At 44.5% G+C, this 27257-nt stretch overlaps 1 protein-coding gene across 2 annotated transcripts in view; it reads left to right on the top strand.

The window, feature by feature from the left end:
• Positions 1 to 18272: 18272 nt before the first annotated feature.
• Positions 18273 to 27257, top strand: part of PADI4 (peptidyl arginine deiminase 4) — a 32537-nt gene continuing 23552 nt past the window's right edge. For both annotated transcript variants that reach the window (XM_032495282.1, XM_032495283.1), the window contains exon 1: positions 18273 to 18398. In XM_032495282.1, the coding sequence (XP_032351173.1) occupies positions 18307 to 18398 (92 nt within the window). In that variant the 5' untranslated portion in view covers positions 18273 to 18306. The remainder of the gene's footprint in view (positions 18399 to 27257) is intronic.

Consider the following 27257-nt stretch of genomic DNA (forward strand, 5'->3'; position numbering starts at 1 on the left):
AGGCTGACAAGCCCTGATTTTGATAAGACTGTGAGGTAGCTCTGTCTTGGTCATGGGAGGAGTTAGGACTGCCATGGACCGTGGCAATAATATGGATGCAAAAATGCAACCCACGGGTAAAATGCAAGGCTGCCGGGACCTGGTGAGCATGGCAGGGCGGGGGCTCACCAACCTTGCAACCAGAAGGTTGCAACCACAGCCCAGAAGGTTGCATTGTGAGTGTGGCAATGTGGGAAGCCTGTGTGTGTGTAACACGGGGAGGCCTGCTGTGTGCCCTTGGTGACATCTTCCTTCCTGCCCACGGGGAGGCCACAGGCACCCCATAAAGGCCAGGTGGGCTGGCTGCAGAGCCCCAGGAAATGGCTCTCTATGCTTGTCCTTTCCAAGCCCCCATACTCTCTCTAGAGGTGCAGAATTCAGAAACAACTCAAACTGGCCCCAGGGCTGGGGTGTTTCTAGGTGGTTAGAGAAGGTACTACAGCCTGCCTTCCCCTAATTCACCCTGCTCACCACCGTTTACCTAGAATCTCTGAAACAGACTCCCAGTGCCCCTCACGTGACCGGATTTGGATGGAATAAGCCCACGTCCAACAGATGCTGAGACAAATGTGAAAATCATACATATATATATTTAATTACAACTACATCTTTACTAGACCATCTCTACCTCTAACACCTTCAGATCCTCGGAGATTCAGAGTAATCTTCCATTAACTGCAAGAAAAAGATAAAGGAGAAATTTATTCTTTCTGGAGCTCACAGCTGTGAAGTCCTGTGGTCATACAAACTCTGCATTTGTGTGTAAAGCATGAAACACATTTACCTTAATTCTCCGTGCTTAGAATTGGCAGTTAGCTAGCAGGACTTTCCTTCCAAGACACAGAGACCGAGAGGTGTTTTACATAACTGAGAAAATCATTTTTGAAAGGGTTTGGGCTGGGGAGCGTGGCTTTAGAAGGCAAGGGTGAGTTTCCAAGCAGGCTTTTCTCACCCCTGGATGCTCCCAGACTGGCCATGAGGCTCTGGGTGGAGCCAGCGGAAAGCCTTGGAAACTCCTCGCACCTCAAGTTTGCCTTCTTTGCTCCAGGTTGGTGTAGGTGGGCGGCAGCCTAGGAACCTAACCACAAAGCAGAGGAAGCTTCATTTGAGTCCACTGAAGACGACATTCACCCGTCCACACGGCAAAGGTCACAGCCAGTGTGTTGGGTTCCTATTGCTGCTATAACAACCACCACGAACTCCGTGGCTTAAAACAATGCAAATTTATTGTCTTATAGTTCTGGAAGTCTAGAAGGCTGTTTCTTCTGATGGTTCTAGAAGAATCTGTTTTCTTGTCTTTTCCAGCATCTAAAGGCATCCTGCATTCCTTGGCTAGTGACCTCTTCCTCCATCTTCAAAGCCAGCAGTGTTGTATCTTCAAATATTTCCCCAAATCTTCTGCCCTCCTCTTCCACTTTTTAGGACCCTTATGATTACAGTGAGCCCAGCTGGACAAGCCAGGACCCTCTACCATTTTGAGGTCAGCTGATCCACAACCTTAAGTCAATCTATAGCTTTGATTCCCCATTGCCCTGGAAGGTAGCATACTCACAGGTTCTGGGGGTTAGGATGTGGACATCTTTGTGGGGGCCATTACTCTGCCCCATGCCACGCCTCCAGCTATGCCCTGCCTTGGCTTTCTGGACCACATATGCCCTCTTTGAAATCCAGCTTGGCCTCTTTTTCTTTCCTTCTTTCTTCCTTTCTTTTCTTTCTTTTCTCTCTCTCTCTCTTTCTCCTTTCGTTCTTTTCTTTCCACAAGCCTTCAGCTATCCTTATCTCTGATCAATACCAGAGGTTTTGACAATTGGTTCAATAAATGTTGAAAAAGGTTTTCTTTTTGTTACTGAAGTATAGTTGATTTACAATGTTGTGTTAGTCTCTGCTGCACAGCATGGTTATACACATACATACACATATATGTATATGTTCTTTTTCATCATAGATCATTACAAGATATTGAATCTAGTTCCCTGTGCTCTACAGTAGGACTTTATTTTATGTATAGTAGTTTGTATCCGCTTATCCCAAACTCCTAGTTTATCCCTCCCCCTCTTTTCTTTTTGGCAACCACAGTTTGTTTTCTATCTCTGTGAGTCTGTTTGTTTTGTAAATAAGTTCATTTGTGTCATTTTTAAAAGATTCCACATATAAGTGATTTCATATATTTGTCTTTCTCTGTCTGACTTCACGTAGTCTGATCATCTCTAGGTCCATCCGTGTTGCAGCAAATGGCATTATTTCATTCTTCATTTATGGCTGAGCAGTATTCCATTGCGTATATGGATATCACATCGTCTTTACCAGTCATCTGTCGATGGACATTCAGGTTGCTTCCATGTCTTGGCTATTGAAAATAGTGCTGCTGTGAACACTGGGGTGCATGTGGTTTTTCGAATTAGTTTTCTCCAGATGATGTGCCAGGAGTGGGATTGCTGGATCATATGGAAACCCTATTTTCAGTTTTTTAAGGAATCTCCATACTATCCTCCACAGTGGCTGCACCAAACTGCATTCCCACCAGCAGTGTAGGAGGGTTCCCTTTTCTCCACAGCCTCTCCAGCATTTATCTTTTGTGGACTTTTTAATGATGGCTATTCTGACTGGTGTGAGGTGATACCTCATTGCGGTTTTGATCTGCATTTCACTAACATTTAGCGATATTGAGCATCTTTTCATGTGCCTATTGGCCATCTGTCTGTCTTCACTGGAGAAATGTCTGTTTAGGTCTTCGCACATTTTCCAATTGAGTCATTTCTTTTTTTGTTATTGAGCTGTATGCAGCTAGGCCTCCTGACAAGTTTCACGTAGTCAGCGGGAGCAAGGTGCCATCAACGGGCTGCCTCCGGGGCTGGCACTTAGTCCTGGGCCTTCGATGACACTGGGCTGAGACCTGGGATCTCACTGGTGCAGGCTGAGCAGCTCCTAAAAGCACTGGAGGCTGTCTCACCAAGCCTGGGGGCAGGGGTGTCCTCCACAGGCCACTGCCTTCCCAGGCAGCGGCCTGTGGTGCACTACCTGGTCCCTCCCAGGGCCTGGTTCTCAGGCCTGAAAATCCCCAGGGAGACCAGGATGAGGCCTGAGTTTTTGTGGGGGAACTCCCTCTCCCCTCTCCCCACTCATATTATGGTCCCTCCAACACAGGGGTCAGCCTTGATCCTGGGAAGGTCAGAATGGGGGTCCCAAGGGAGCCTGAAGACTGCTAGGCTGAGCCAGTTGTTTATACCCTAGCAAAAGCCTGTTCAACACCCTCTGTTAATTCCTCATTCATTCATTCAAAAAATATTCAATGAGCATCTACTCTTTGCCAGGCAAAATCTCTGGACTCAGGCATTTATATCTAAGGAGGTAGTAAGTAAAGAAACACAAATAACTAAAAATTAAGATAAGGGTCATAAAGTGGAGGAAGCGAGGGCCAGGGAATAAAGGGGATGGGGACCTACTTCAGTAGAAAAACCGTCACCTCTCAGAGGACTTGACATTTGGGCTAGGACTGAAGGAGGACACTGAGCTGTGAGCAAGCTGGAGAGTAAGCTTCTGGGCATTGGGAACTGCCGTGCAAAGGCCCGGGGGTAGGGTAGCACTGGTGGCACAGGTAGGATGGTGGGAGGGGGGGTGGAGGCTTGTTTTCCTGTAGCCCTACTACACCCACCGTGAAGCATGTTGCCCCCCTCCACTCCCCATCCCCAGGGTCTGACTCGGGATTGGGCAGGATTGGGTAGAGCCTGCCCTGGGCAAAGCAACAGGGCACAAAGGAAAGGCCACGTGCCTCGGAGTTGGATGACCCAGTGCTAAACTGGCACGTCTCAGCTGCGCACTTAACCTCTCTGTGTCTGTTTCCTCCTCTGTAAAATGGGCATAATCATTGTGCCTGCCCCACAGAGCCTGCATGGGGTTTAAGTGAGGTGCTTAGTAGCACAGTGCGGGGCACAAAGTAAGTGCTCGAGAAATGTGGACTGTTGTTACAGACTATCCCCAGACCCTCCCCAAGCCACTGCTGTATGTATACGGATACTCCCAATTCCTGCATCCTCACAGCAGACGGAGACCCTTTGAGACCCAAAGGTCAGATGTGGGAGGAGGGGAAAGGAAGGCTGTTCCCGAACTGAATGCTCAGGTTGCATCCTGCTGGGCTCAGCTGCACAAAATTAGCCCAGGAGGAGGCTCCTGCCCAGACAGGAAGTGAGAGCTTGTCTTTCTTTTGGGGATTTACAGCTCTGGCGGCACTGGGCCTGCCTGACTCCTGCTTTATTGAGAAAGGAAAAAGTAACTGCAGGGCCTTGGAGGTTGCCCAATCTTAAGGTCCCCTGCACCCTCCCGGGCAGCCCTGGAGGGTGGGCGTGTCAGGCTGGGATGGCTGGGGCTCTGGAGGGTGAGGGTAGGGGGCGGGGATGGCCGGAGAGGAATTCCGGGCAACTGGACAGAGTCAGAGTCATTTCCTACGGAGTCAGCATCATCCCATGTCTCCTACAGCACAACGGTGGTGAGTGTGAGCCGCGTGCCGGCCGCAAGCTGGACACCTGGCAGGTGCCAGCCCGCTTGCTCTTCCAGGCTAACAGGTAGTTACTATTTTATACCCTCCCTGTATAGACAAGGATGCTGAGACACAGAGAAATGAAGGAACTTGCCCGGATTCCAGAGCTATTAAGTCGGGGGGATAGGTTTGAGCCTGGACAGGTGATCTCTGTAGCCTGGGTTCTTAACCAGCCGCTCCAGCAGTTCTCAACCTGGCTGCCAGTTAGAATCACCTGGAGGGCTTTTAAGTCCTCCTCCCCCTTGGAGACTCTGGGTGTTGGGATGTTGCAAAAGCTGCCCTGTGCCTCTACGTGCAGCCAGGGCAGAGCAACAGCACGCCCCTCCTCGCCATATTTTTCTCCTAAGTGTCTCCCCCAATTCCCGCCCTGGGACCCCTTCTGGGATCAGCAGTTTGTGGTAGCCACTCAGGCATGCTGGCACCTCCAACAACCAGACAGTTTCTGTTACGTTCAAATTTTCTTGCTGGGCTAGTGGTTCTTAAACAGAGTGCACGCGAGATTTCCCAGATGATTCTTGTAAAGATACAGATTCCTGGGTGCCCTCATCCCTGCTGCCCTGAGCCAAGTCTCCTGAGGCCAAATCCCCGGGCCTGGGTATCTGCACATTGTGAAGCTTCCCAGGTGGTTCTGATGCTCATGTGGGTTAAAAATCCCAACTACTTCCTGTTCATCGTGACAAAATACCTGGACACAAAGTGAACATTTATCAAGAGGGTGTCTTTGAACACATTCTGATATATTCCACCCCTTGGACTATCATTTAACAAGAACTAGTAGTAAATATCCCATTTGACTTAGAGGGATTTCACAAGAGAGAGAAAGACAGGGCACAAAATAGTGTGTGCATAATGATGGCAGCATGGTCACTGTGACCTCAAAGCCACACACCCCCACTGTGTGTGTGTGTGTGTGTGTGTGTGTGTGTGTGTGTGTGTGTGTGTGTGTGTGTGTGTGTGTGTGTATCAATTTATGATTATACGAGCACAGAGGAAAATATGGACTGGTCCACACTAGATGTTAGCTGGAAGAAGCCAACCAGACAATGGATTAAAAAAAAAGTTAAAAGGAGGGTGTGATTTGGCCACATGTGTGATTTATTTATTATAATTGTATTGGCATATCTATGTATAAAAGCTTTAAAAAAAAAAATGAGCTGTGTTTTGGGCCAAAGACTGCGGCAGCCCTTGGAAGTTAAAGTTGAAGTTCTGGGGAGAGTTTAAAGGACAAGATGGCCCTGGTCACAACAGAGGCCACGGTGAAGCCCCTGACTCCATAGAGCCCACAGTCTAGTGTCTGGAGCAGACAGCACAGGAACTCAGCGCCAAAGAACACCTGGCTCAGGAAGGGGACAAACGGGGCATGGAGTTGGGAGCCAGAGGGGACCTGCCTTTGATAAGCAATCAGGGAGGCCCTTCTGAGGAGGTGACATCTCAGACTGGGTTGGAAGGAGCCAGGTGGAGAGAGGAGATAGTGCCAAAGCCCTGGGTAGGGACTGGCTCGACGTGTTCTAGAACATGGCTGAAGACCTCGCAGCAGGCAGAGAGCGTAGGGAGCCAGGGGCGTGACATGGGCGATGGTGGCATAGAAGGCAAGTCCCTGTCTCTGGGGTCTGGGAGGCCCCAGTGATGAGCTTGGCTGTCACCCCCATGCAGTGGGGAGCGCTCGAGGTATGGGTGACATGATTTGGGCTACGTCTTTTTCTAAAGAATCCTCTAAGTGGGGAACAGCTTGGTGTGAGATTTTGGGTTAAGGACTAGGGTGAGAGCAAAGACGCAGGTCAGAGGGCTGCACACTAGTTGAGCCAGAGAGAAATGACTGTTCAATTCACCATTCATGTGAAAACAGGAAGCAACAACTTGCTGGCAGACGGGCCGTGGGACTGCGGAGAGGCAGGGCCAAGTACCTGCCAGGTTTCCATATTTCCCACGTACTGATTTTTTTTTTAAATGAAGTCGATCAAGGCTCCAAAAGAGGTTTTATGATGTTTCTAAATGATTTAAAGAATAATTAGGAAGTGTGTACTCAACACTGTTTTCATTAAAAAAGAGAACATTCCGAACCCCACTGCAGTCCTATGGGTGACCCCTCCCACCCCTCTCCCATACCCAGGAGTCTCACTAATCTGGATTGTTTGTTTATTTGTTTTGGTGGGGGAGGTAATTAGGTTTTTATTTATTTGTTTTAATGGAGGTACTAGGGATTGAACCCAGCACCTCGTGCATGCTAAGCATGTGCTCTACCACTGAGCTCTACCCTCCCCCACTGAACTTTGTGTTTATCATTAGTTTGCTTCTCTTTCTCATTTTATGTCAGTATCTCTGAACTACCTACTCTTTCATTTTGCCTGCTTTTAGAATTTATGTGCATAGAACCATATTCATTCTGTTATTCTGTGACTTGCTTTTTTTTCACTCAGCACTGTATTGGTAAGATTCATTTGTGTTGCCTGTGGCCATAACTCATTCCTCTTTACTACTGTGTAATATTCCATTCTATGAGTAAGATCTATTTATACAGCTTTCCATCCATGTGTCTCAGGTCCTTCCCAAGTTTGCTGTAACAAGCAATGTGGCTATCGCCATTCTTGGAGATCCTTCCTGGTGTACACATTTATGAGTCTCTCTGGAATACAGATCTAGAAGATTTTAGCTTTCTTAACTGGGAGAATGGTGAGGCCATGGGAGAATGGTGAGGCCATGGGAAAAAGGGAAAGGACCAGTTTGGGAGGAAGTATGCATTCAGGGAGGCCAGCTTCTCTAACAAATAGACTATAAAATGTATACTGGCTCAAGTGTTTATTTCTTGTTCAGGCCAACAGACTAAGGTGGTTCAGGTCTGAATGCTAAGTACATGTGTTGGGGTGGCATGGGAGGAGCTCTGCTCCACACAGTCACTCAGGGACCCAGGCTGATGGAGGCTCTGCTGGCTTCACTCTGGCATGGACCTTGAGCCTGCAGAAGAGAAGAGAGAGGCTGGAGAACACACACCTGCCTCTGAACTACCTCGGGCCAGAAGGGTCACATATCACTTCTGTTGACCATCCAACAGTGAGAACTCAGTGGCCCCTGGGGATGCTGGGGACTCTGGGAAATGGGATTGTTCATGGGAAGCCACCTCCAGAGTCAAGTTTCATTCCTGTTCACTTGGTGTTGTTCTGCCCTTAGGGATTCAGAGCCGGCCTTCTTCCCACAGTTGTGGCCAGACGGCGCAGGCCCGCCCCTGCAGGTTCCTCTCTGTCTGAGCCCTCACCCCAGCCCAGACCCACTCATGCTGCAGTTCTGGGTCTTGCCCCCTGAGCAAGGGACACAGTAAGCAGAGTTTCCTGGAGAAAGATGGATGAGTCAAGGGATTTCTCCAGTGTCAGTAGACAAGAGCCCCGGGAAGGGCCTGGTGACGGATGAAGGTGTGTAGGGAAGTGTCACTTTCTGCATTTCCTGCTTCCCTGTTTGGGGCGATGGAGCAACGGGTGTGCCAACATGGAATTAGGTTGTAGTTGAGCTGCCAGTCTGTCCCTGCTGTTGCTCATGAGTGAGTGCACTGCTGATAGGGAAGGAACCAGGAGCTGACTCTCAAGTGCACTTTCATTTAATCCAATGAATGTTTGTTGAGCATGTATTATGTGTCCCCAGGCAATAAGCAACAAGGACGATAGCATAGTCTGGGCCCCAGGACCAGGCTGCCGAGGTGTGTTTCCCAGCTTGGCCACTGCCAGCTGTGTGACCTTGGGCAGATGACTTAACCTCTCTGAACTTTACTCTCCTCATTGGTAGAATGGGATAGAGATAGTACCTATCTCAGGGGGATGTTGTGAGCAGTGTGGCAGATCCGGGTAGGCGTTTGGCATAGAGCTTGGCACTCAGCAAACTGCAGCTAAGTGTCGGGGAGGAAGTAACTTGAAGTAACTAGCCCGAGTAAGCTAAAAAGACAGATGTATTTGGCTCTGAAGCCTCGATTTTTCTGCACTGCCACCTAGAGTCTCTTTCCCACTTTTTCCTGATGATAATTATTTTTTTTTTTTTTTAATTTCAAGCTGGATATATAAGAAGTTGGGTGGCAGCAAAGCCTTCTTGAAGACCACAGGAACACGAACTTTCTGCCCCCTGGGGGCAGGCAGTGGTGTCTCCTGTTTGCCCATCACCATGTGCTAGCAGCCTCTCTCCTTGTGACTTGAAGCTGAAACAAGTGCTGGGCAAGTTTTCAGGAGGCTCAGGACGAGAGAGGGGCTGGACTCCCTATTCCCCCAAGTCCATCACCTCAGTTCTGGACACCAGACCCAGGTCTCTTGCTTCCCAGCACTTTCTTGTTATGTGGGCAGCAAGGATTTGAAATGGTTGCCGATAGGACTTCAGGGAGCAGGAGTCACCCTTGGAGTTCCTAGAAAGGAACGCCTGCTTGGAAAACCTAGGGTGAGCGTTGCCAGTGTGGGCACTCGTCACATGTGTGTGTTGTGAACCAGCGGATGCAAAGAAATCACCACCAATGACCCTCTGAAGCAAAGCCATCTTTGGAGGTCTAAGGCCAACATGAAAGTCATTTCCGTAGTTTCTTTCTTGAACCCTTCTGGGGTCTTTAAATGAGTCTGGGCATCTTGAGAAACAGCATCTCAGTGCTAATTATCTGAATCTGCAACATCTCAATTGCAGAAATTATAGCTGCCCCAGGCAGTTCCCAGGGCTCCGGCAGGCAGGGACCTGAGCATCCTTCGGAAATGAGTTTTCACGTGAGTAACACGACCCAAGAGGCTACTGGATGGCTCAGTCATTATGCTTACTTTTTTTCTATTTTTTAAATTGTTTTATTCCCTTAAGGAATGCGTCAAGGGATTCCAGGTCAGTTACATAAAGGAAACATTCAGCAAATGAATCATTAAAAAGGAGAGAAAAATAAAGACATCAAAGTAGGAAAAACCTAGGACATAAAGGCCATGGGAAAGGACAAATGTATCTATAACCATGAGGATCAAACTAGCACCTGTGTGGTTAAGCTCAATATTAGGATGAGCTTCTCAGCTGCCCATGCAAGAAAGGAGCCGGAGTTAACCACTGGATTCTCATTATCAGAAGGAAGGCAGCATGTCAAAGGATTCCAGCCACACGTGGACCTTTATAAAAGGACATGGAGTAGTCAGTGTCCTCAGCCACCTTGCAGCAGCAAGTATGATGAGAGACTGTCTGGGGCTGAATCTCTGTTTGCTCATTTGTAAAACATGAACAATTCTTACCTTTCGGATGATTGGAGGACTAGACCGGCACCTAGCAGACAGCAAGCACCCAACCAAAATTCATTTCTTTACCTTCTATTCTCTCCAACCCGCATGGGATATAGCACCTTACTATAATTATTCGTGCCTTATTATATAGCTAGCTAATCCTCACAGCTACTTTATTTGGACACAATTATTTCCACTGTGTGTTCAGCTCACTGGTGGATCTTGGGGATCCAGCAGAGAATGAGTAAATATGCATGGACCTTGCCTTTAGGAAGCTCACAGATCAGCAGAGAAGCAAGAAACAGACAATGGAAACATGGTAACAAAATTACAATGGTAGAACACGATAATAACCATAACCTCCATTTTTAGCACTTAATCTGAGCTCGGTACAGTGCTTGACAAGAACAGAGTGAGAAAGGAAACCTAGAGACACGGTAAGGAACCCATAAATACAACAATTCTAAGTAAAACTCTTAGTGAATCGCATGCAAAAAAAAGGAAACGCTATCAAATTATCTAATATCAGATCAAATGAAAGGGATCCCAGGAATGAAGTTTCACCTTAGAAAATCAGTTCAGTAGATTAGTCGTTCAAAGAAAAAATTTATACAATTATCTCAATAAATCAGAAAAAAACAGTGGAAAAATATCTACAATAGTGATTCTGAGATGGGAAGCCCCATAAAAAAGACCAGCAGGATCCCCAAACAGGGCCACTACTCTCCTGCCAGCACCATCTGGTTCCCTGGCCCAGTGGCTTTATCTCACTTTTTGCCTCTGAAAGGGCTAACTTCTAGGAAAGCAGAGCTCACTCCTGATTGGTCCATTTGTAGTACTTCATTTGCATAGAGCTCACTCCTGATTGGTTACTTCCCTCACTCCTGATTGGTCCATTTCCCTCACTCCTGATTGGTTACTTCTCTCCCTTCTGATTGGTCCATTTCTACAAAGCCTGTTCCTAATTAGTCAATTTTTGTTATACCTTATTTGCATATGATGTTGCAAAGTGTAAACTGGCAGCCTATAAAAGCCTGTGTAAGCCTACAGATGGGGTCCAGAGCTTGGAGTGTTAATTTCTCTGGGCTCACTGGCATAATAAACCTGAGTTCTCCAACTCTCGGAGTGATGTTTGGTCTCTCACCAGGATCCAGGTTGCTGTCACAACTGTGCTGTAACACTGAGCTGTAACACGTTTTTCTGCAACAATTCTTAAAGGGCAATGGGACTGCCAGGGAACTTGTTTGAAATGAAAACCCTCAGGCCTCACCCAGACTTTCTGAATCGAACTCTGGGGAAGGTGGAGGGGAGCAATCTGTGTTTTAATAAGCTCTCCTGGTATTACTGGTGCTGTTAGAGTTTTGACAAACCTGATCTACAAGAAAATGACACGAAAAACTATACAAGATGATGGAATGTTGAAACCATTCCTTCTAGGATCAGAACAGGGCAAGAGTACCCATAACCATCACTTTTATTCAGCCTTGAATCAAAATTTCATGCAGTGCAGTAAAGCAAGAGAAAGTTATTTTAAGGATTGGAAAGGAATGATTATACAGGTAGAAAATCCAAAAGCATCTACAAGCTATAAGAATTAATAAGAGGGTTTAGCAAGGCTATCACTATAAAACCAACATACAAAAATCAGTTGTATTTCTAGATACCAACAGCACGTGGGAAAAAAATTTAAATATACCACTTAGCATAGCAATAAACAAAACTGCAAAGAACAAATCTAACAAAAGAGGGGCAAAAACTTTATGGAGTGTACATACAACTGCACTGAAAAACATTAGAAGAGATCTCAATTCATGGAGAGAGTTACCATGTTCATAGGTTGAAAGGTTAATATTGAAAGAAAGGATAATTCTAAGATCTATAGGTTAACGCAAACCCAGTTAGAATTGCAGCAGGGTGTGTGTGCGTGTGTGTATGTGTGTAGAACTTACAAGCTGATTCTAAAAACTATACAGAAGTGTAAAGAATCAAGAACAGCTAAATCACTCCTGAAGATGGAAAGGTCCAGAACTTGCTCTACCAGGTATAAAAACGTAGAACTTTTTAGAACTTATGCAGAGATAGACAAATAGCCCATTTACACAGAACAGAGGGCCAGACATTTTATTATTGCCTGGTAGAAGTTGTTTGTAAATCCTGTATACTCGTCTGTCACCATTTACATGTATTACAAATATGTTTTCTGCCAGGTTGTGGTTTATCTTTTTCCTCTCTTAATCTGTCTTTTAGTCAATAGCAGTTCTTAATTTTAATGTAGCTAAGTTTATCCTTCCTTTTCTTTATCATTTTGTTCTTTGTGGACCAAGATCTAAGCTACAGGTATGAATCACTCCTGCCATTCAATAAAAATAAGAAAAAGGAAAAGAAATAATCTGAGAGAAAAATAGGATAAAACTCTGAAGAGGTCCTTCACAAAACAGAAAACATAGATTGCCAATAAACAGATGAAAAGTTATTCCATTCATTAGTAAGCAGGGGAATTCAAAGGAAAACCACAATGGTGTAATATGACATGCTCACCAGACAGGCAAAAAAAAAAAAAAATACGTAAAATAGAATTAACTGTTAGTGAGGATATGGAATAACCAGGACCCTCATAAATTGTTGATGGGGATGAAACTGGTACAACCACTTTGGAAAGTAGTTTGTGACTTCCCAGTGAGTTGAAAATGCGCCTACCCTAAGCCAGAAACTCAAAGCCTAGGTATATACCTGGAGAAACTCTTGCCCTTGTGTCTGAAGCGACATACATATTCATGGCAGGGTGGGAGGGTATAGCTCAAGTGGTAGGTCACATGCTTAACATACACGAGGTCCTAGGTTCAAGACCCAGTACCTTCTCTAAAAAAATGAATAAACCTAGTTACCTCCCCCACCAAATTAAAAAAAAATTAAGTAATACAGTAATAAATAAATAAAATATTAATATTCATGGCAGCATTTATCAAATGATCCAAAAGCTGGAAACAGTGTCCATCGCCAGTAGGATGGATAACTCAATTGTATATTCACACGGTGGAATATTAGCAATGGAGAGGAAACACTTATGGTTCCCACACCAACATGATGCATCTCACAAACACAACGTTAAGTGAAAGAAGCAAGTCACTAAGGGATAACGTGTGCTTCCATTTATGTAAAGTCCCAAAGTAGGCAAAACTAAAAAAGTAAAAACCATAAAGGAAAGCAAGGGACTGATGATGACAAGTTTGCATCCTTGTTTGCTCTGCAGTAGGGGCGATGGTGTGAGGGAGGTGTCCTTAAACAGCTTCAAAGGTACCGAAGACTTTCTATTCCTCAACCTGAGTGGTGTTTACATGGTGTTCACTTTATTGTTATTTCCTAAAATGATTGTATGTTTACACACTCCTCTGGAGGCATGATATATTTTGCAATTGGAAGAAAGGCACACCAATATAAAGGCAACCACAGAGCAGGAGTGGATCAAGTTCATCAACACGGTTCACACTGGCCAGAACAAGAGCAGATCCCCGCCTCCAGTGGCAGATGGCAGAGGATTTGCCAACCCCCGGAGAGGGATGCTGGGCATGGACTGCCAGGGGCCAGGTGCTCTGAAGCTCAGGGAAGAGGAGGGCACCCACACGCTGGTGACCAAACTACAATGTCATCACTGAGCCACTTTTCTCCGGAAGAGTCCCTGAGCGCATGTGGGTGGAGGGCAGCTGTGTCAATAAAGCCTTGATTACCTCCTGGCGGGGGTGGGTGGGGAGAGGAAGGAAGAGTCACTGGAGATAGAGATCGTCAACCGGAATCCCCAGGGGTGTGTGAATCCATCAAACTGTAGGCAAAATATTCCATGTGCCTTTTTCAGAGGGGATGTGTCCCCAGCTGTCTTGTTTCTTGAAGAGATGGGGATGTCCCCCACCTCCTGTAACAGTTGCTGTCGGTGGCCCCCACTCCCTCTTCAGTTCACAGAGGCCCAGCTCTCAAGTGCCAGCACCTGCCCAGAGGCTTTCTCTGTCCACCAGAGCCTGCTGATCAAAGTGCAGGGATCTAATGCCCCCCCAGGAGCAGCCCTTAACCAAAGAGTGGGTGCATTGATGCTCAGGCTCCCTTGCTCCTGGGTGGGCTTGCTCTGGGGCTCCACTAGCTCCACACCACTTCTCGGGGCTCCCCAGTCACCCCCAAGTGGTAACCATTGTAACCATCTCACTAACACACCATCACTGAGAGTTCCCTCCCTGTCTCACTTTCCCATCCCCTCTCAGTGTATCCTGCACCTCCCAAATAAACGACTTGCACTCAGATCTTTGTCTCAGAGTCTCCTCTGGGGAAACCCAGACTAAGAAGCTTCCAGAAGATGAAGAGCACTAACAGGGAGTCGGGAGAGGAGACTCCCATCTTGGTCCTGCACCAACTTGCCCATGACCTTAGGCCAGTAACAGCTCTTCCCCAAGCCTCAACTTCCCCATCTGCAAGGGAAGGAATGCTAAGGGCATCTCTACTGCCTTCTTTAAATGCTCAAAAGGACAAGTAACCCCAGAAGTATTAATTAACACTTGTCCTAAACTACGTACTCTGTGATGGTTAATCTTATGTGTCACCTTGGCTAGGCTGTGGCACCCAGATATTCGGTCAGACATCAGTCTGGATGTTACCGTGAAGGTACTTTTTATCAGATGAGACTAACATTTAAATCAGTAGACTTCAAGTAAAGCAGATCACTCTCCATAATATGGGTGGGCCTCACCCAATCAGTTGAAGATTTTAAGAAGAAAAAAGACTGACATCCTCCAAGGAAGAGGGAATTCTTCCAGCAGACCCCTTCAAACTCAAGCTGCACATCAGCAGTTCCTTGGGTCTCTAACCTGCCTGCCCTGCAGATTTGGGACTCACCAGCCTCTACAATCAGGTGAGCTGATTCCTTAAAATCACTCTCACGCTTAAGCTCTTTCTCTCTCTCATGTGCACATGAAATATACATATATATATATATATATATGTATTTATGTTCTTAGAGAGAGAGATCTCCTATTGGTTCTGTTTCTTTGACTTTTGTTTCATGTCCCTTGAAGGCAAGGACCCTTCTGTCTTCTGTGTCCCTAAAACCTGGCCATGCCTGGCACAGAGATGTGCTCAGCTGATGTCTGTAGAATGAATCTCAATCAGTAGACCAGAGGGTCTGGAGTCTTTTCCCTTCTCCTCGCTAATTAGCCAGTAAAGATTTGCGGTTAAGGCTTTGCTATCAGCTCAATCTGGGTTCAGATCCTGATTTCTTTGACCACCAGTGTGTGATCTCATTTGAGCCACTCACCCTCTCTGAGCCTCAGTTTCCTTGCCTACTGAACAAGGGTGATAACCCCTTCCTCATGGGGTGGAGGGAGGGATCATGTGAGGTGGTGCGTGTCAGGGGCTAGACCTGGAGCCTGCCCTGAGCTCGGTACCCGCCAGTCAGTGCTATTGGTTGGGAACACCAGGCTGTACCATTTTCCACACAGAAGCAGTTAAGGAAGTGTGTGTAGGGATAGCATACTTGATAGCAGAACATCCCAGAAAAATCAAGGCTTTCTCCCTGGATTCCTTAAGACCTGGGAAGAGGGCGTGGCACACAACAAATGCCTAGTCACTGAATGAAAGGATGGTGCCCAGACAGTGTGATGCAGCCATCGGAGGCCATGCGCAGTGTAAAACAGGACAGCAACCCCAGATGTAAGGCCAAGTGGCAACCCCAGGCTTCATCATCTTTCATCATGGCTTCTGGGCCCTGGAATTTACAGGACCAAGAGGCATGTTCTAAAAAACGGCGCAGGGTGGGGCCTGGTGCATCTTCGAGTCAGATGTTGCTCTTCTGTGCCCAGATCCTTCCAGGGCCTGGAGGGGTTCTGTGAAGGAGGGAAGGGAGAGGTGCTGAGGATGCTGCAGGGCTGTGGGAGCAGAGAGGAAGAAAGTACAGGCACACAGCTCGTAGATGAACATCTTGGTAAGAGACGGAGATTTGCCAGTTTGGGTCAGTCTGGATGATCTTGACACTCCACATTTTCTACTTGAAGTTCTGGAGAGACTGGAGGGTCTTTGTGCTTGAAGGGAATTCAGAGCTCATTGGCCAAGGGACCTGACCAGGAGGCAGCTGCATGGTGCCCAGAGTGGGACAAGGGGCAAATTTAAACCCAAGTGTCACTGCTTCCAGGCTGTGCAACTGTGGGCGAGTTACCTAACCCCTCCAAGACTCAGTTTCCTCATCTGGAAAATGGGGAGAGTACAACTAAGGCATTAAGTTTGTTATAAGGATTACAGATAATGCTTATCAGTGAACTGACACAGGTAAGGGCCACATCAGAAAGCAGAGTGTTAGACAAAGCTGGGTTTGAAGCCCACTTAGAAGTCCTGTGGCCTTGAGTACCGTGCTTCCCTCCTCTGCAGAAATGAGATTGTAAGTCCTGCCCACTGCGTTGTTGTGAGAATGAGAAATAATACAGCCCAGGGACCTGGTGACAAGTGTGGCACATTGTGGGTGTTTAATTGATGGTGGTCAATTTAGACAAAGCCTAATTAGCCTGTAAGAGAATGCCAGGGACTTCGGAGGCATTTGATGAGTATTTGTTGAGTGGAGAGTGAAATAATTGAATCTGAATTGTATCTATGAATGAAGAAATGTCTTACTTCCAGTAAGAAAATAAATAAATAAATAAACCTAATTATCCCCTCTTCAAAAAAGAAAAGAAATGTCTTGGCCATCTCCTCCAAACACAACTGTGCGACATCTGCAGTCCTGCAGCCTCTGGGAAAGATCCCCGACGCCGATGCCTTTTCCCAGAATGATGTCATCCCACCCACCTGGCGGAGGATAGCCAGGCCAGTCACTGGGGCGTCAGCTCAGGTGCCCAGTGACCCAGGCCCCAAACGCCCAGAGGGCATTGGGCAACCCTCCCACCGCCGAGCTTCCACTGGGCTGGGGATTCTGCTTTTCAGCAGAAAGAAAGGGCCCCTTCCTCTGGGGTTTCTGGCCTGAATTCTGAGCCAGCTGCCCTTATGTGCAAGAGGGTTTGCTTCCCAAGCCCTAGGGCCCCCTTCCAGCTATGAAAGGGTTAATGTCTTCTGCGAGGGTAGCTCTTGGAAACTGTCCTCAGTACCCCCCTCTAACTCCCCCTCAACACCGTGGGTCAAGAGCAGAGCTGGGTGCTGGAAAACACTGCAATCTTCAGCCACAAATATTTAGTGAATCAGGAGCTGTTCTAGGCACTAGGGGTGCAGCCGAGATTGTCAAAGGCCCTGCTCTCATGGCTAGTCGGAGAATAGACATTTGAACACACACACACACACACACACACACACACACACACACACACACAATGACAAGCTGTAGCAAATTTCAGGAAAAGAACCAAATACTTTTGCAACAGAATGGAGACAAAGGTAAATTCACAAAGTCCCTGCAAAGAACCACAGACGCTGCCACAATGAATGCACTGCTGCCTGGTTTATGATACTGAAGTCACAAACAAACTTCACATCCAACAGTGCTATGGACTGAATTGTGCCCCCTACAACCTCAGATTCATGTGTTGAAGCCCTAACTCCCAATGTGATGGTATTTGGAGATGAGGCCTCTGGGAGATAGTCAAGGTTAGATTAGGTCATGAGGGTGGGACCCTGATCTAATGGGATTAGTGCCCTTAGAAAGAAGAAACCCTCGAGCATGCTCGCTCTCTCTCTCCTTGCCCCCTACCCCTGTGAGAACACAGCAAGAAGACAGTCATCTACAAGCTGGAAAGAGGGCTCTCCCCAGAACCCAGCCATGCTGGGACCCTGATCTAGGAATTCCAACCTCCAGAACTGTGAGAAAATAAATTTCTGTTGTTACGTTCCCCTGTTTATGGCAGATGAGCTAAGGCAGGGAGCAGCTATGTAATCACGCAGCTGGACATGCTGGCAAAGGTGATACCCTGCGCTACACCCGGGTATCTCTGCCTCTTGTCTTGCTGACCCCGGCCCCCTGGCCTCATCTCTGTCACCACAGAGCCTTTTGCCCCTGCGCTGCCACACAAGATCAGGCCTGAGTCTACAAAAAGGCGACCGTGTGACGCATAAAGTGGGGATCCAGGAAACCAACCTCCCTCCTCCAGCTTCCATTAGAATCTCAGACTAGTCCTAATCATATGACCAGCCAGAGAAATTGGGTTTATTAAGACCTACTGTGTGCAAATAGCCATGTGAATGCATCAGAGCATCAGGTCTGGCACAGAAATGGGCTTTGAACCTAGAGAAGGTGATTTGGATCCTGAGCCCTCTGCCCTTCCCAGGAACCTGACAAAACCAGGCTGCCCCCGATTCTGGCATCAATGCCCGTGCAGGGGCTGGGTCCAAGGAGGCAGCTCTGGGGCAGAGGAGGAGTGAGAAGATATGCCGGGGACCTGAAGTGGGGAGGGGCTGAGCTGCTGGGCCACAAACCACAGGTGCTGACTCATGGCCTCCTCTGGGTGCTGGGCGCTGTAAAGAAACCAGCCCAGGGACTTCCTGCAGGCGGAGGGACAAGCTAGCCACACGATGGTCCAGGGGGCAGTGATCCATGTGGCCCCAGAGCAGCCCACCTATGCTGTGTGTGTGCTGGGCACCGAGACTCAGCTGGACGTTTACAGGTAAGCGAGGGACATCCTGGCTTTGAGGGGCAGGTCTGGTGATGCTGGATAAGCAGGTTCTGCTGACACAAGATGTGTGTTTGGCTCAAGCTTCAAACTCCAGCCTCTGCAGCCACTGCCAGGGGAGAAGCTGGAAAGCTAAGACCCAAGTGGCCCTGGGATGTGCCTGGACTCAAGGCAGTGAGTTCATTGCCACATACAAGTGAGGCTTCCCCAGGGTCTCACTGCAAAGGAATTATTATAGAGCAAACAGGACCATCTCCTTTAACTATGGAGGCAATGGAAGCTCAGAGAGGGCCTGTGACTTGCCTAAGGTCACACAGCAAGTGTGGCCTGGAAGCAATGCTTGACCCTGGACTTTGTGGCCTAGACCTGGTTCACCCTGAAGTTTGTTACGCCAAACCTCTCAGCCAAGCCTCCCTCCGTGGGTGTGTAACAGCGTGGGTGTGATGGGACGGGCTCTGGCGTGGAGAGGCCAAGGTGGAGACCTGGCCCTGCTAGTGGCTGACTGGGCTGCCTTGGGCAACTGAACCTCAGTTTCCTCATCTGTGAAATGGGGGGTATTACCTATTCTGTAGGGTGCTTGTAGGGGTTAAATGTAAGAAACACGAAAATGTTTGTTAAGTACTTAGCGCAGTGCTGGGTCTGTCCGTGGTAGTTGTTTATGACTGCCTGCCTGCCTGCCTGCCTGCCTGCCTTTTACAAATGCCAGCTGAAAACCTATTATGTGGAAGCCCTGATTAATCCAGATGGCCTAGGAATGCTCGCGGTGCGTGTGCATGGTTGGCGTTATTGTTGTTGTCAGTAATAGTAGTGGCAGCCCCTAGCTTCCTCCATCCCAGGCTTGAGCATCTGTGGTCTAGATTGGTGCCCACAGGAGTGTCTGTGACATTTCCTTGAAATTGTCACTTGCTCCTTGAACCCAGGCAGCAGGAGAACAGCATTAAATGTCTGGTGGTCTCTCAGGGCCCCACCTCTCTGAACCTCAGTTTCCTCGTAGGGCAGAGAGGATGGCTGTGAAGCCCCGGCAGGTGGCAAAGCCACCTGTCCACGCCCTTCTCCCTGCCCCTGGCGAGGAAGCCACACCCAGCACAGCCAGCTGAGGGGATCCCCGCCCCACAGGTCAGGTGCTGCCTCCCTCTTTGTACCCCCTTGTCTCTGTCCCCAAGTCTCTGTCTCCCCGTTGTTCTTGGAGCCCTTTGTTCTTCTTCCTGTTGTGGTAGACACACAGTATATCCCTGTCCTGTCTGCCTCCTGCCTTGGCACCTGGCAGCTGGGGAGGCCCTACTTCCCACCTTGGCTTTGTGAACATCGTGGTAAACAGCTGTGCACGGAGCAGAGAAGGAACCTCCAGACTTCGGCAGAGAAACAAAAATTTATATACATATTTTTAATTGAATAGTGAATTTACAATGTTGTGTTAATTTCTGGTGTATAGCATAGTGATTCATTTATACATATATATATTATTTTCATTGTCTTTTTCATTATAGCCTATTACAAGGTATTGAATATAGTTCCCTGAACTGTACAGTAGGTCCTTGTTCTTTGTCTAGTTTATATAGAATAGTGTTTATCTACAAATCCTGAACTCCCAATTTATCCCTCCCCACCCTCTTTCCTTCCTGGTAACGGTAAGCTTGTTTTCTAAGTCTGTCTCTGTTTTGTAAATAAGTTCATATGTGTCCTTTTTTTTTTTTTTTAAGATTCCACATATTATATAGTATTTGTTCTTTCTGGCTTACCTCACTTAGTATGACAATCCCCAGGTCCATCCATGTTGCTGCAGATGGCATTTTTTAATTTCTTTTTTATGGCTGAGTAGTATTCCATTCTATATATATATCACAACTTCATCCAGTCACCTGTCAATGGACATTTAGGTTGCTTCCATGTCTTGGCTATTATAAATAATGCTGCTATGAACATTGGGGTACACATATCTTTTGAATCAGAGTTTTCTCTGGATATGTGCCCAGAAGTGGGATTGCTGGATCACAGGGTAAGTCTATTTTCAGTTTTTTAAGGAATCTCCAAATCGTTTTCTGTAGTGGCTGCACCAGACTACTCACATGGCTGCTGGCAGCACTTTGCTCCTGTGGGCTTGTGGACTGAGGGCTTTGGTTCCCTCCACACTGTTGGCAGGAAGTCCCCCTCAGTTCCCTGCCATGTGGGGCTGTTCATAACTCACAATGCGGCAGCTGGTTTCATCAAGGTGAGCCAGCCGAGAAGGCGAGAGAGAGAGAGATCTTTTGTAATCTTACCATGAAAGTCACAGCCCATCACTTTTGCCATTTTCCACTGGTTGGAAGGAAGTTGCTAAGTCCATCCTACTCTCAAAAGGAAGAACTTACACAAGAGCATGGACGCCAGAGGTGACAGTTATTGGAGGCATCTAAGAAGTCTGCCTACCACATACTCTTCCTGTATTTTCCTAATTCTCTATAATGAATGCACAGAATTTTTGATATGGAGACAAAGAACTTCATTACAAAAGTTTACACACGTGCGCGCGTGCACACACACACACACACACACACACCGTGGAATATTACTCAACCATAAAAAAAGAATGAAGCCATGCCATTTGCATTGACATGGATAGATCTAGAGCTAATCATACTAAGTGAAGTAAGTCAGAGAGAGAAAGACAAATACTGTATAATATCACTTATACATAAAATCTAAAAAAATGATGCAGATGAATTTATTTAGAGAACAGAAATAGACTCACCAACATAGAAAACAAACTTATGATTGCCAAAGGGGAAAGCAGGGTATAAATTAGGAATTTGGGATCAACAGATACACATTACTATATACAAAACAGATAAACAACAAGGGCCTATTGTATAGCACAGGGAACTATATTCAATACCTTGTAATAACTTATAATGGGAAAGAATCCAAAAAAGAATATATGTATGTGTGTGTGTGTGTGTGTGTGTATAAACTGAATCACTTTGCTTTACACCTGAAACACTGTAAATCAACTATACTTCAATAAATTTTTTAAAAATAGAAAACTTTTAAAAATAAATAAAAATAGAAAATGTAATCATAAAATCCATGTCTTTATGGCCTTATGGAGTGAGTCCTGCCTCTCGGGGGAGTCTCCACTACAGTTTGATTCTGCTCCAATTAATTAGCATTTCTTCATGGGGATTTCACTCTCTGTTGGTCATTCACTGTCACAGAGGGGCTGCTCTGAACACTCTTGGATGTGCCTCCTGATGTACACATGCAAGACATTCTCTAGGAGTGGAATTGCTGGGTTTGGGGAGGGCTAACGTTTGACTTTACAAGATAACACCAAGTTGTTTCACAAAGTGGTTAACTTCCCATCCCAGGAGTGGGGTGTTAAGAGTCTCCTTTGAACCACATAGTCTATGGTGTTTTTCATCAGTCAAGTGAATATAAAACCCTCAATATTTTCATTTCCTTACTGATTAGTGAGGTGGAGTGAATCTTCATGTGTTTATCATCCATCTGTGTTTTAACCTCCATGAATGTCTGCTTATGTCTTTTGCTCATTTTTTTCTATTGAGTTGGTTGTTTTTTTCATGTTGATTAGCCCAGGTTCTCTAAATATTGTAGAAGCTAAGCCTTTGTCAGTTTTGTGCTGTGAATATCTTCCTCTTAGCTTACGCTTGTCTTTTCACTTTATAGAGCATTTTGATCAACAGAAGTTATTTATTCTCATCTAGTTGAGTTTATCAATCTTTTTTTTCTTGTTTATGGATTTTTTGAGAAAGGGCTTGTTTAAGAAAGGGCATAAAAAATGTCTCAGACACCTTTTAAAAGATGCAAAATCTCATTCATGATATAAAAAATCAGTAAACTAAGAATAGAGGGGATCTTCTTCAGCTTGATAAAGAATATCTACAAAAGGCTTACAGGTAACATCATACTTGATGGTGAGAAATTTGAAGCCTTTTCACTAAAGTCAAGAACAAAGCAAAGGTGTTCCCTCTCACCACTGTTTTTCAACATGATACTAAAAATCCTAGCTAATGATTAAGACTAGAAAAGGAAATAAGAGGAATACCTATGGAGAAGAAATTAAGGTGGGAAGCCCTATAAGAAGACCAGCAGGACCCCCAGGCATCACTGCTACTCCCTGCCAGCACCATCCAGTTCCCTGGCCCAGAGGCTCTATCTCACTTTTTGCCTCTGAACCGGCTTACTTACCCCTAAAATTCTGTTGGTTCCCTGAGCTCACTCCTGATTGGTTACTTCCTTCACTCCTGATTGGTCCATTTCCCTAACTTCTGATTGGTCTATTTGTAGTACTTCATTTACATGGAGCTCACTCCTGATTGGTTATTTTTCTCACTCCTGATTGGTCCATTTCTACAAGCTTGTTCCTAATTAGTCAACTTTAGTTATACCTTATTTGCATATGATGATGTTGCAAAGTGTAAACTGGCAGCCTATAAAAGCCTGTGTAAACCTACAGATGGGGTCCAGAGCTTGGAGTGCTAACTCTTCTGGGTTGTTGGTGTAATAAACCTGAGTTCTCCAACTCTGCGACTGCTACTTGGTTTCTCGCGGGGATCCGGGTTGTTGTCACAACTGAGCTGTAACACATTTTTTTTCTGCAACAAAAGAAATGAACTTGTCTTTGTTCACAGATGACATGATCATCTATGTAGAGAACCCAAAGAATTGACCAAAAAAAAAAAAAAAAAAACCACACACACACACAACAAAACCCCAAAACTTCTGGAACTAATGAACTGTTATAGCAAGATTGCCAGACACAAGGTTAATGTACAAAAATCACTTTCCTATATACCAGCAAAGAACAAATAGAATTTGAAATTTAAAACACAATAACATTTACATTTGACCCCCCAAATTTAAATACTTAGGTATAAATCTAACAAAATATGTATAAAATCTGACAAGGAAAACTTCAAAACTCTGATGACAGATATCAAAGAAGTAAACAAATAGAGAGCTATTCCATGTTCATGGATAGGAAGACTCAATATTGTCAGTTCTTCCCAAATTGATCTATAGATTTGATGCAATCCCAATCAAAATCCCACCAGGTTATTTTGTGGATATCAAGAAACTGATTCTAAAGTTTATATGGAGAAGCAAAGAAACCCAGAATAGCCAACATAATATTGAAGGAGAACAAAATTGGAAGACTGACACTACTGTAAAGCTACAGTAATCAAGACAGTGTGGTATTAATGAAGGAATAGACAAATGAATCAATGGAACAGAATACAGACCAGAAGTAAACCCATATAAATATAGCCAATTCCATCTTTGACAAAGAGGCAAAGACAATACAATGAGAAAAGGTAACCTTTTCAATGAATAGTAGTGGAACAAGTGGATATCCATATCCAAAAAATAAATCTAGACACAGACCTTACATCCTTCACAACTCATAATAGATTACAGACCTAAATTAAAATGCAAAACTATAAAACTCTTAGAAGATAACATAGAAGAAAATCTAGATAATCTCGAGTTTCATGATAATATTTGAGATACAACACCAAAGGCATGATCCATGACAGAAAGAACTGGTAATCTGGACTTGATGAAAATTAAAGTTTTCTGCTCTGCCAAAAGTACTATCAAGAGAATAAAAGACAAGCCACAAACTGGAAGAAGATATTTGCAAAAAGCCTATCTGATAAGGGACTATTATCCAAAATATACAAAGAACTCTTAAAGTTCAGCATTAAGAATATGATTGAAAAATAGACCAAAAACCTTAACAAACACCTCACCAACGAAGAGATTCAGATGGTAAGTAAGGATATAAAGAGATGCTCTGTGTATGTCCTTAGAAAAATACAAGAAAACGATGATGAGATATCACTACATACATACTGGCATGGCCAAAATCTAGAATGTTGACACCTTATTCTAGTTTTGATTTGCATTTCTCTTATAATTAGCGATGCTGAGCATCTTTTCATGTGCCTGATGGCCATTTATATGTCTTCTTTCAAGAAATGTCTATTTAGGTCTTCTGCCCATCTTTGATTGGGTTACTTGCTGTTGTTGTTGTTGTTGTTGTTGTTGTTGTTGTTGTTGTTGTTGTTGTTGTTTGATATTGAGTTGTATGAGCTGTTTGTATATTTTGGAACTTAACCCCTTGTTGGTTACATTGCTTGCAAATATTTTCTCCCAGTCTGTAGGTTGTCTTTTTGTTGTGTTTATGGTTTCCTTTGCTGTGCAAAAGCTTTTAAGTTTGACTGGGTTCCATTTGTTTATTTTTGCTTTTATGTCTTTTGCCTTGGGAGACTGATCTAAGAAAATATTGCTACGATTTGTGTCAGAGAATGTTTTGCCTATGTTCTCTTCGATGGTTCATGTCTTGTATTTATTTCTGGGCTCTCTATTCTGCTCTGACCTACATGTCTATTTTTGTGCTAACATCACACTGTTTTGATTACTGTAGCTTTGTAATATTGTTTGATATCTGGGAGTGTTATGACTCCAGCTTTGTTCTTTTTCCTCAGGATTGCACTGGCAAGTCTGGGTTTTCTGTGGTTCTGTATAAATTTTAGAATTATTTGTTCTAGTTTTGTGAAAAATGTCCTGGGTAACTTGATGGGGATCACATTAAATCTGTAGATTGCTTTGGGTAGTATGGCCATTTTTGAAATATTCTTTCTTCCATTCCAAGAGCATGGGATATCTTTTCATTTCTTTGAATCATCTTCAGTTTCCTTTATCAGTGTTTTATAAGTGTCAGTGTATACCTCTTTCACCTCCTTAGTTAGGTTTATTCCTAAACTTTTTTCTTGATGTGATTTTAAACAGGTTTTTTTTTAACTTTCTGATATTTCATTGTTACTATAAAGAAATGTAACAGTTTTCTGTGTATTAATCTTGTAATCTTGCTGAATTCTTTTATTAGTTCTAATAGTTTTTTTTAGGGGGGGTGAGGTAATTAGGTTTACTTATTTGTTTTATTTTTAGAGTTGGTGCTGGGGATTGAACGCAGGACCTTGTGTATGCTAAGCATGTGCTCTACCACTTGAGCTATATCCTCCCCACTAGTTCTAATAGCTTTTGTGTGGACTCTTTAGGGTTTTCTATATAGAATATCATGTCATCTGCATATAATGACAATTTTACCACTTCCCTTCCAATTTGGATACCTTTTATTTCTTTTTCTTGTCTGATTGCTGTGGCTAGGACTTCCAATACTATGTTGAATAGAAGTGGTGAGAGTGGGCATCCTTGTCTTGTTCCATAATTTAGTGGGAAGGCTTTCAGCTTTTCACTGTTTATTATTATGTTGGCTGTAGGTTTGTCATAAATGGCTTTTATTATGTTGAGATATGTTCCCTCTATACTCACTTTGGTGAGTTTTCATGTTGAGTGAATGTTGAATTTTATCAAACGCTTTTTCTGCATCTATTGAGATAATCACGTGGTTTTTGCCTTATCTTTCATTGACGTGGTGTATCACATTAATTGATTTGCTTATATTGAACCATCCTTGTGACACTGGAATGAATCCAATTTGATCATAGTGCATGATCCTTTTTATGGATTGTTGAATTCAGTCTGCTAATATTTGGTTGAGGATTTTTTCATCCATATTCATCAAAGATATTGGCTTATAATTTTCTTTTTTTATAGTGTCTTTGTCTGGTTTTGGTATCAGGGTGATGGTGGCTTCATAGAATGACTCTGGGAGTGCTCCCTCCTCTTCAGTCTTTTGGAGGAGTTGAGAAGGATTGGTGTAAGTTCTTCTTTGTATGTTTGGTAGAATTCCCCAGTGAAGCCATCTGGTCCTGGACTTTTGTTTACAGAGAGGTTTTTTGTTTTTTGTGTGTTTTATTACAGATTTAATTTCACTTCTAGTGATCAGCCTGTTTAAATTACCTATTTCTTTTTGACTCAGTTTTGGCAGGCTGTATGTTTCTAGAAACTTGTCCATTCCTTCTGGGTTGTCCAGTTTGCTGGCATACTACTATTCACAGTATTTTCTTACGATTTTTTTGTATTTCTGCAATATCAGTTATTATTTCTTATTTTGTTTATTTGGGTCCTCTCTCTTTTCTTCCTGGTGGGCTGAGTTAGAGGCTTATTGATTTTGGTTTTCCTTTCAAAAAGCCAGCTCTTGGGGGAGCGTAGAGCTGAGTGGTAGAGTGTATGCTTAGTATGCATGAGGTCCTGGGTTCAATCCCCCATACCTCGGTTGAAATGAATAAGTAAATCTAATTACCTCCCCCAAAAAACTAAAATAAAAAATAAGTATAATTTTTTTTAAAAATCAGCTGTTGGTTTTATTGATCTTTTCTATTTTTTTTTTTAATCTCTATCTTATTTATTTCCCCTCTGATCCTGATTATTTCCTTCCTTCTGCTGATTTGGGGTTTTGTTTGTTCTTCTTTTTCTAATTCTTTCAGGTGGTAGGTTAGGTTGTTTATTTGAGATTTTGCTTGCTTCCTGAGGAAGGCCTGTATTGCTGTGAACTTCCCTCTTAGAAGTGCTATTGCTACATGCCACAGCTTTGGTAAGATTGCGTTTTCATTGTCATTTGTCTCAAGGCATTTTCTGATCTCCTCTTTGACTTCATCGTTGACCCATTGCTTCTTTAGTAGCGTGTTGTTTACTCTCCACGTACTCATTTTTTTCCTCATTTTTCTCTCTGTGATTGATTTCTAGTGTCATACCACCTGTGGTCAGAATACAGCTTTACATTTCAATCATACATTTTTAACTCTATAAAATCTAGAATTAAACACTATTTTAATTCTCTCTCCAATCAAGAACCTCAAAATACTTCAACTCTTGTTACCCCTCCCAATTTACACTCTGCTCTTTTTTTTAATTCTTGCAATTTGGATATTTTAATAAACTTTTAAA

Source organism: Camelus ferus, chromosome 13 (genome assembly GCF_009834535.1).
Source record: "Camelus ferus isolate YT-003-E chromosome 13, BCGSAC_Cfer_1.0, whole genome shotgun sequence".
Taxonomy (NCBI): domain Eukaryota; kingdom Metazoa; phylum Chordata; class Mammalia; order Artiodactyla; family Camelidae; genus Camelus; species Camelus ferus.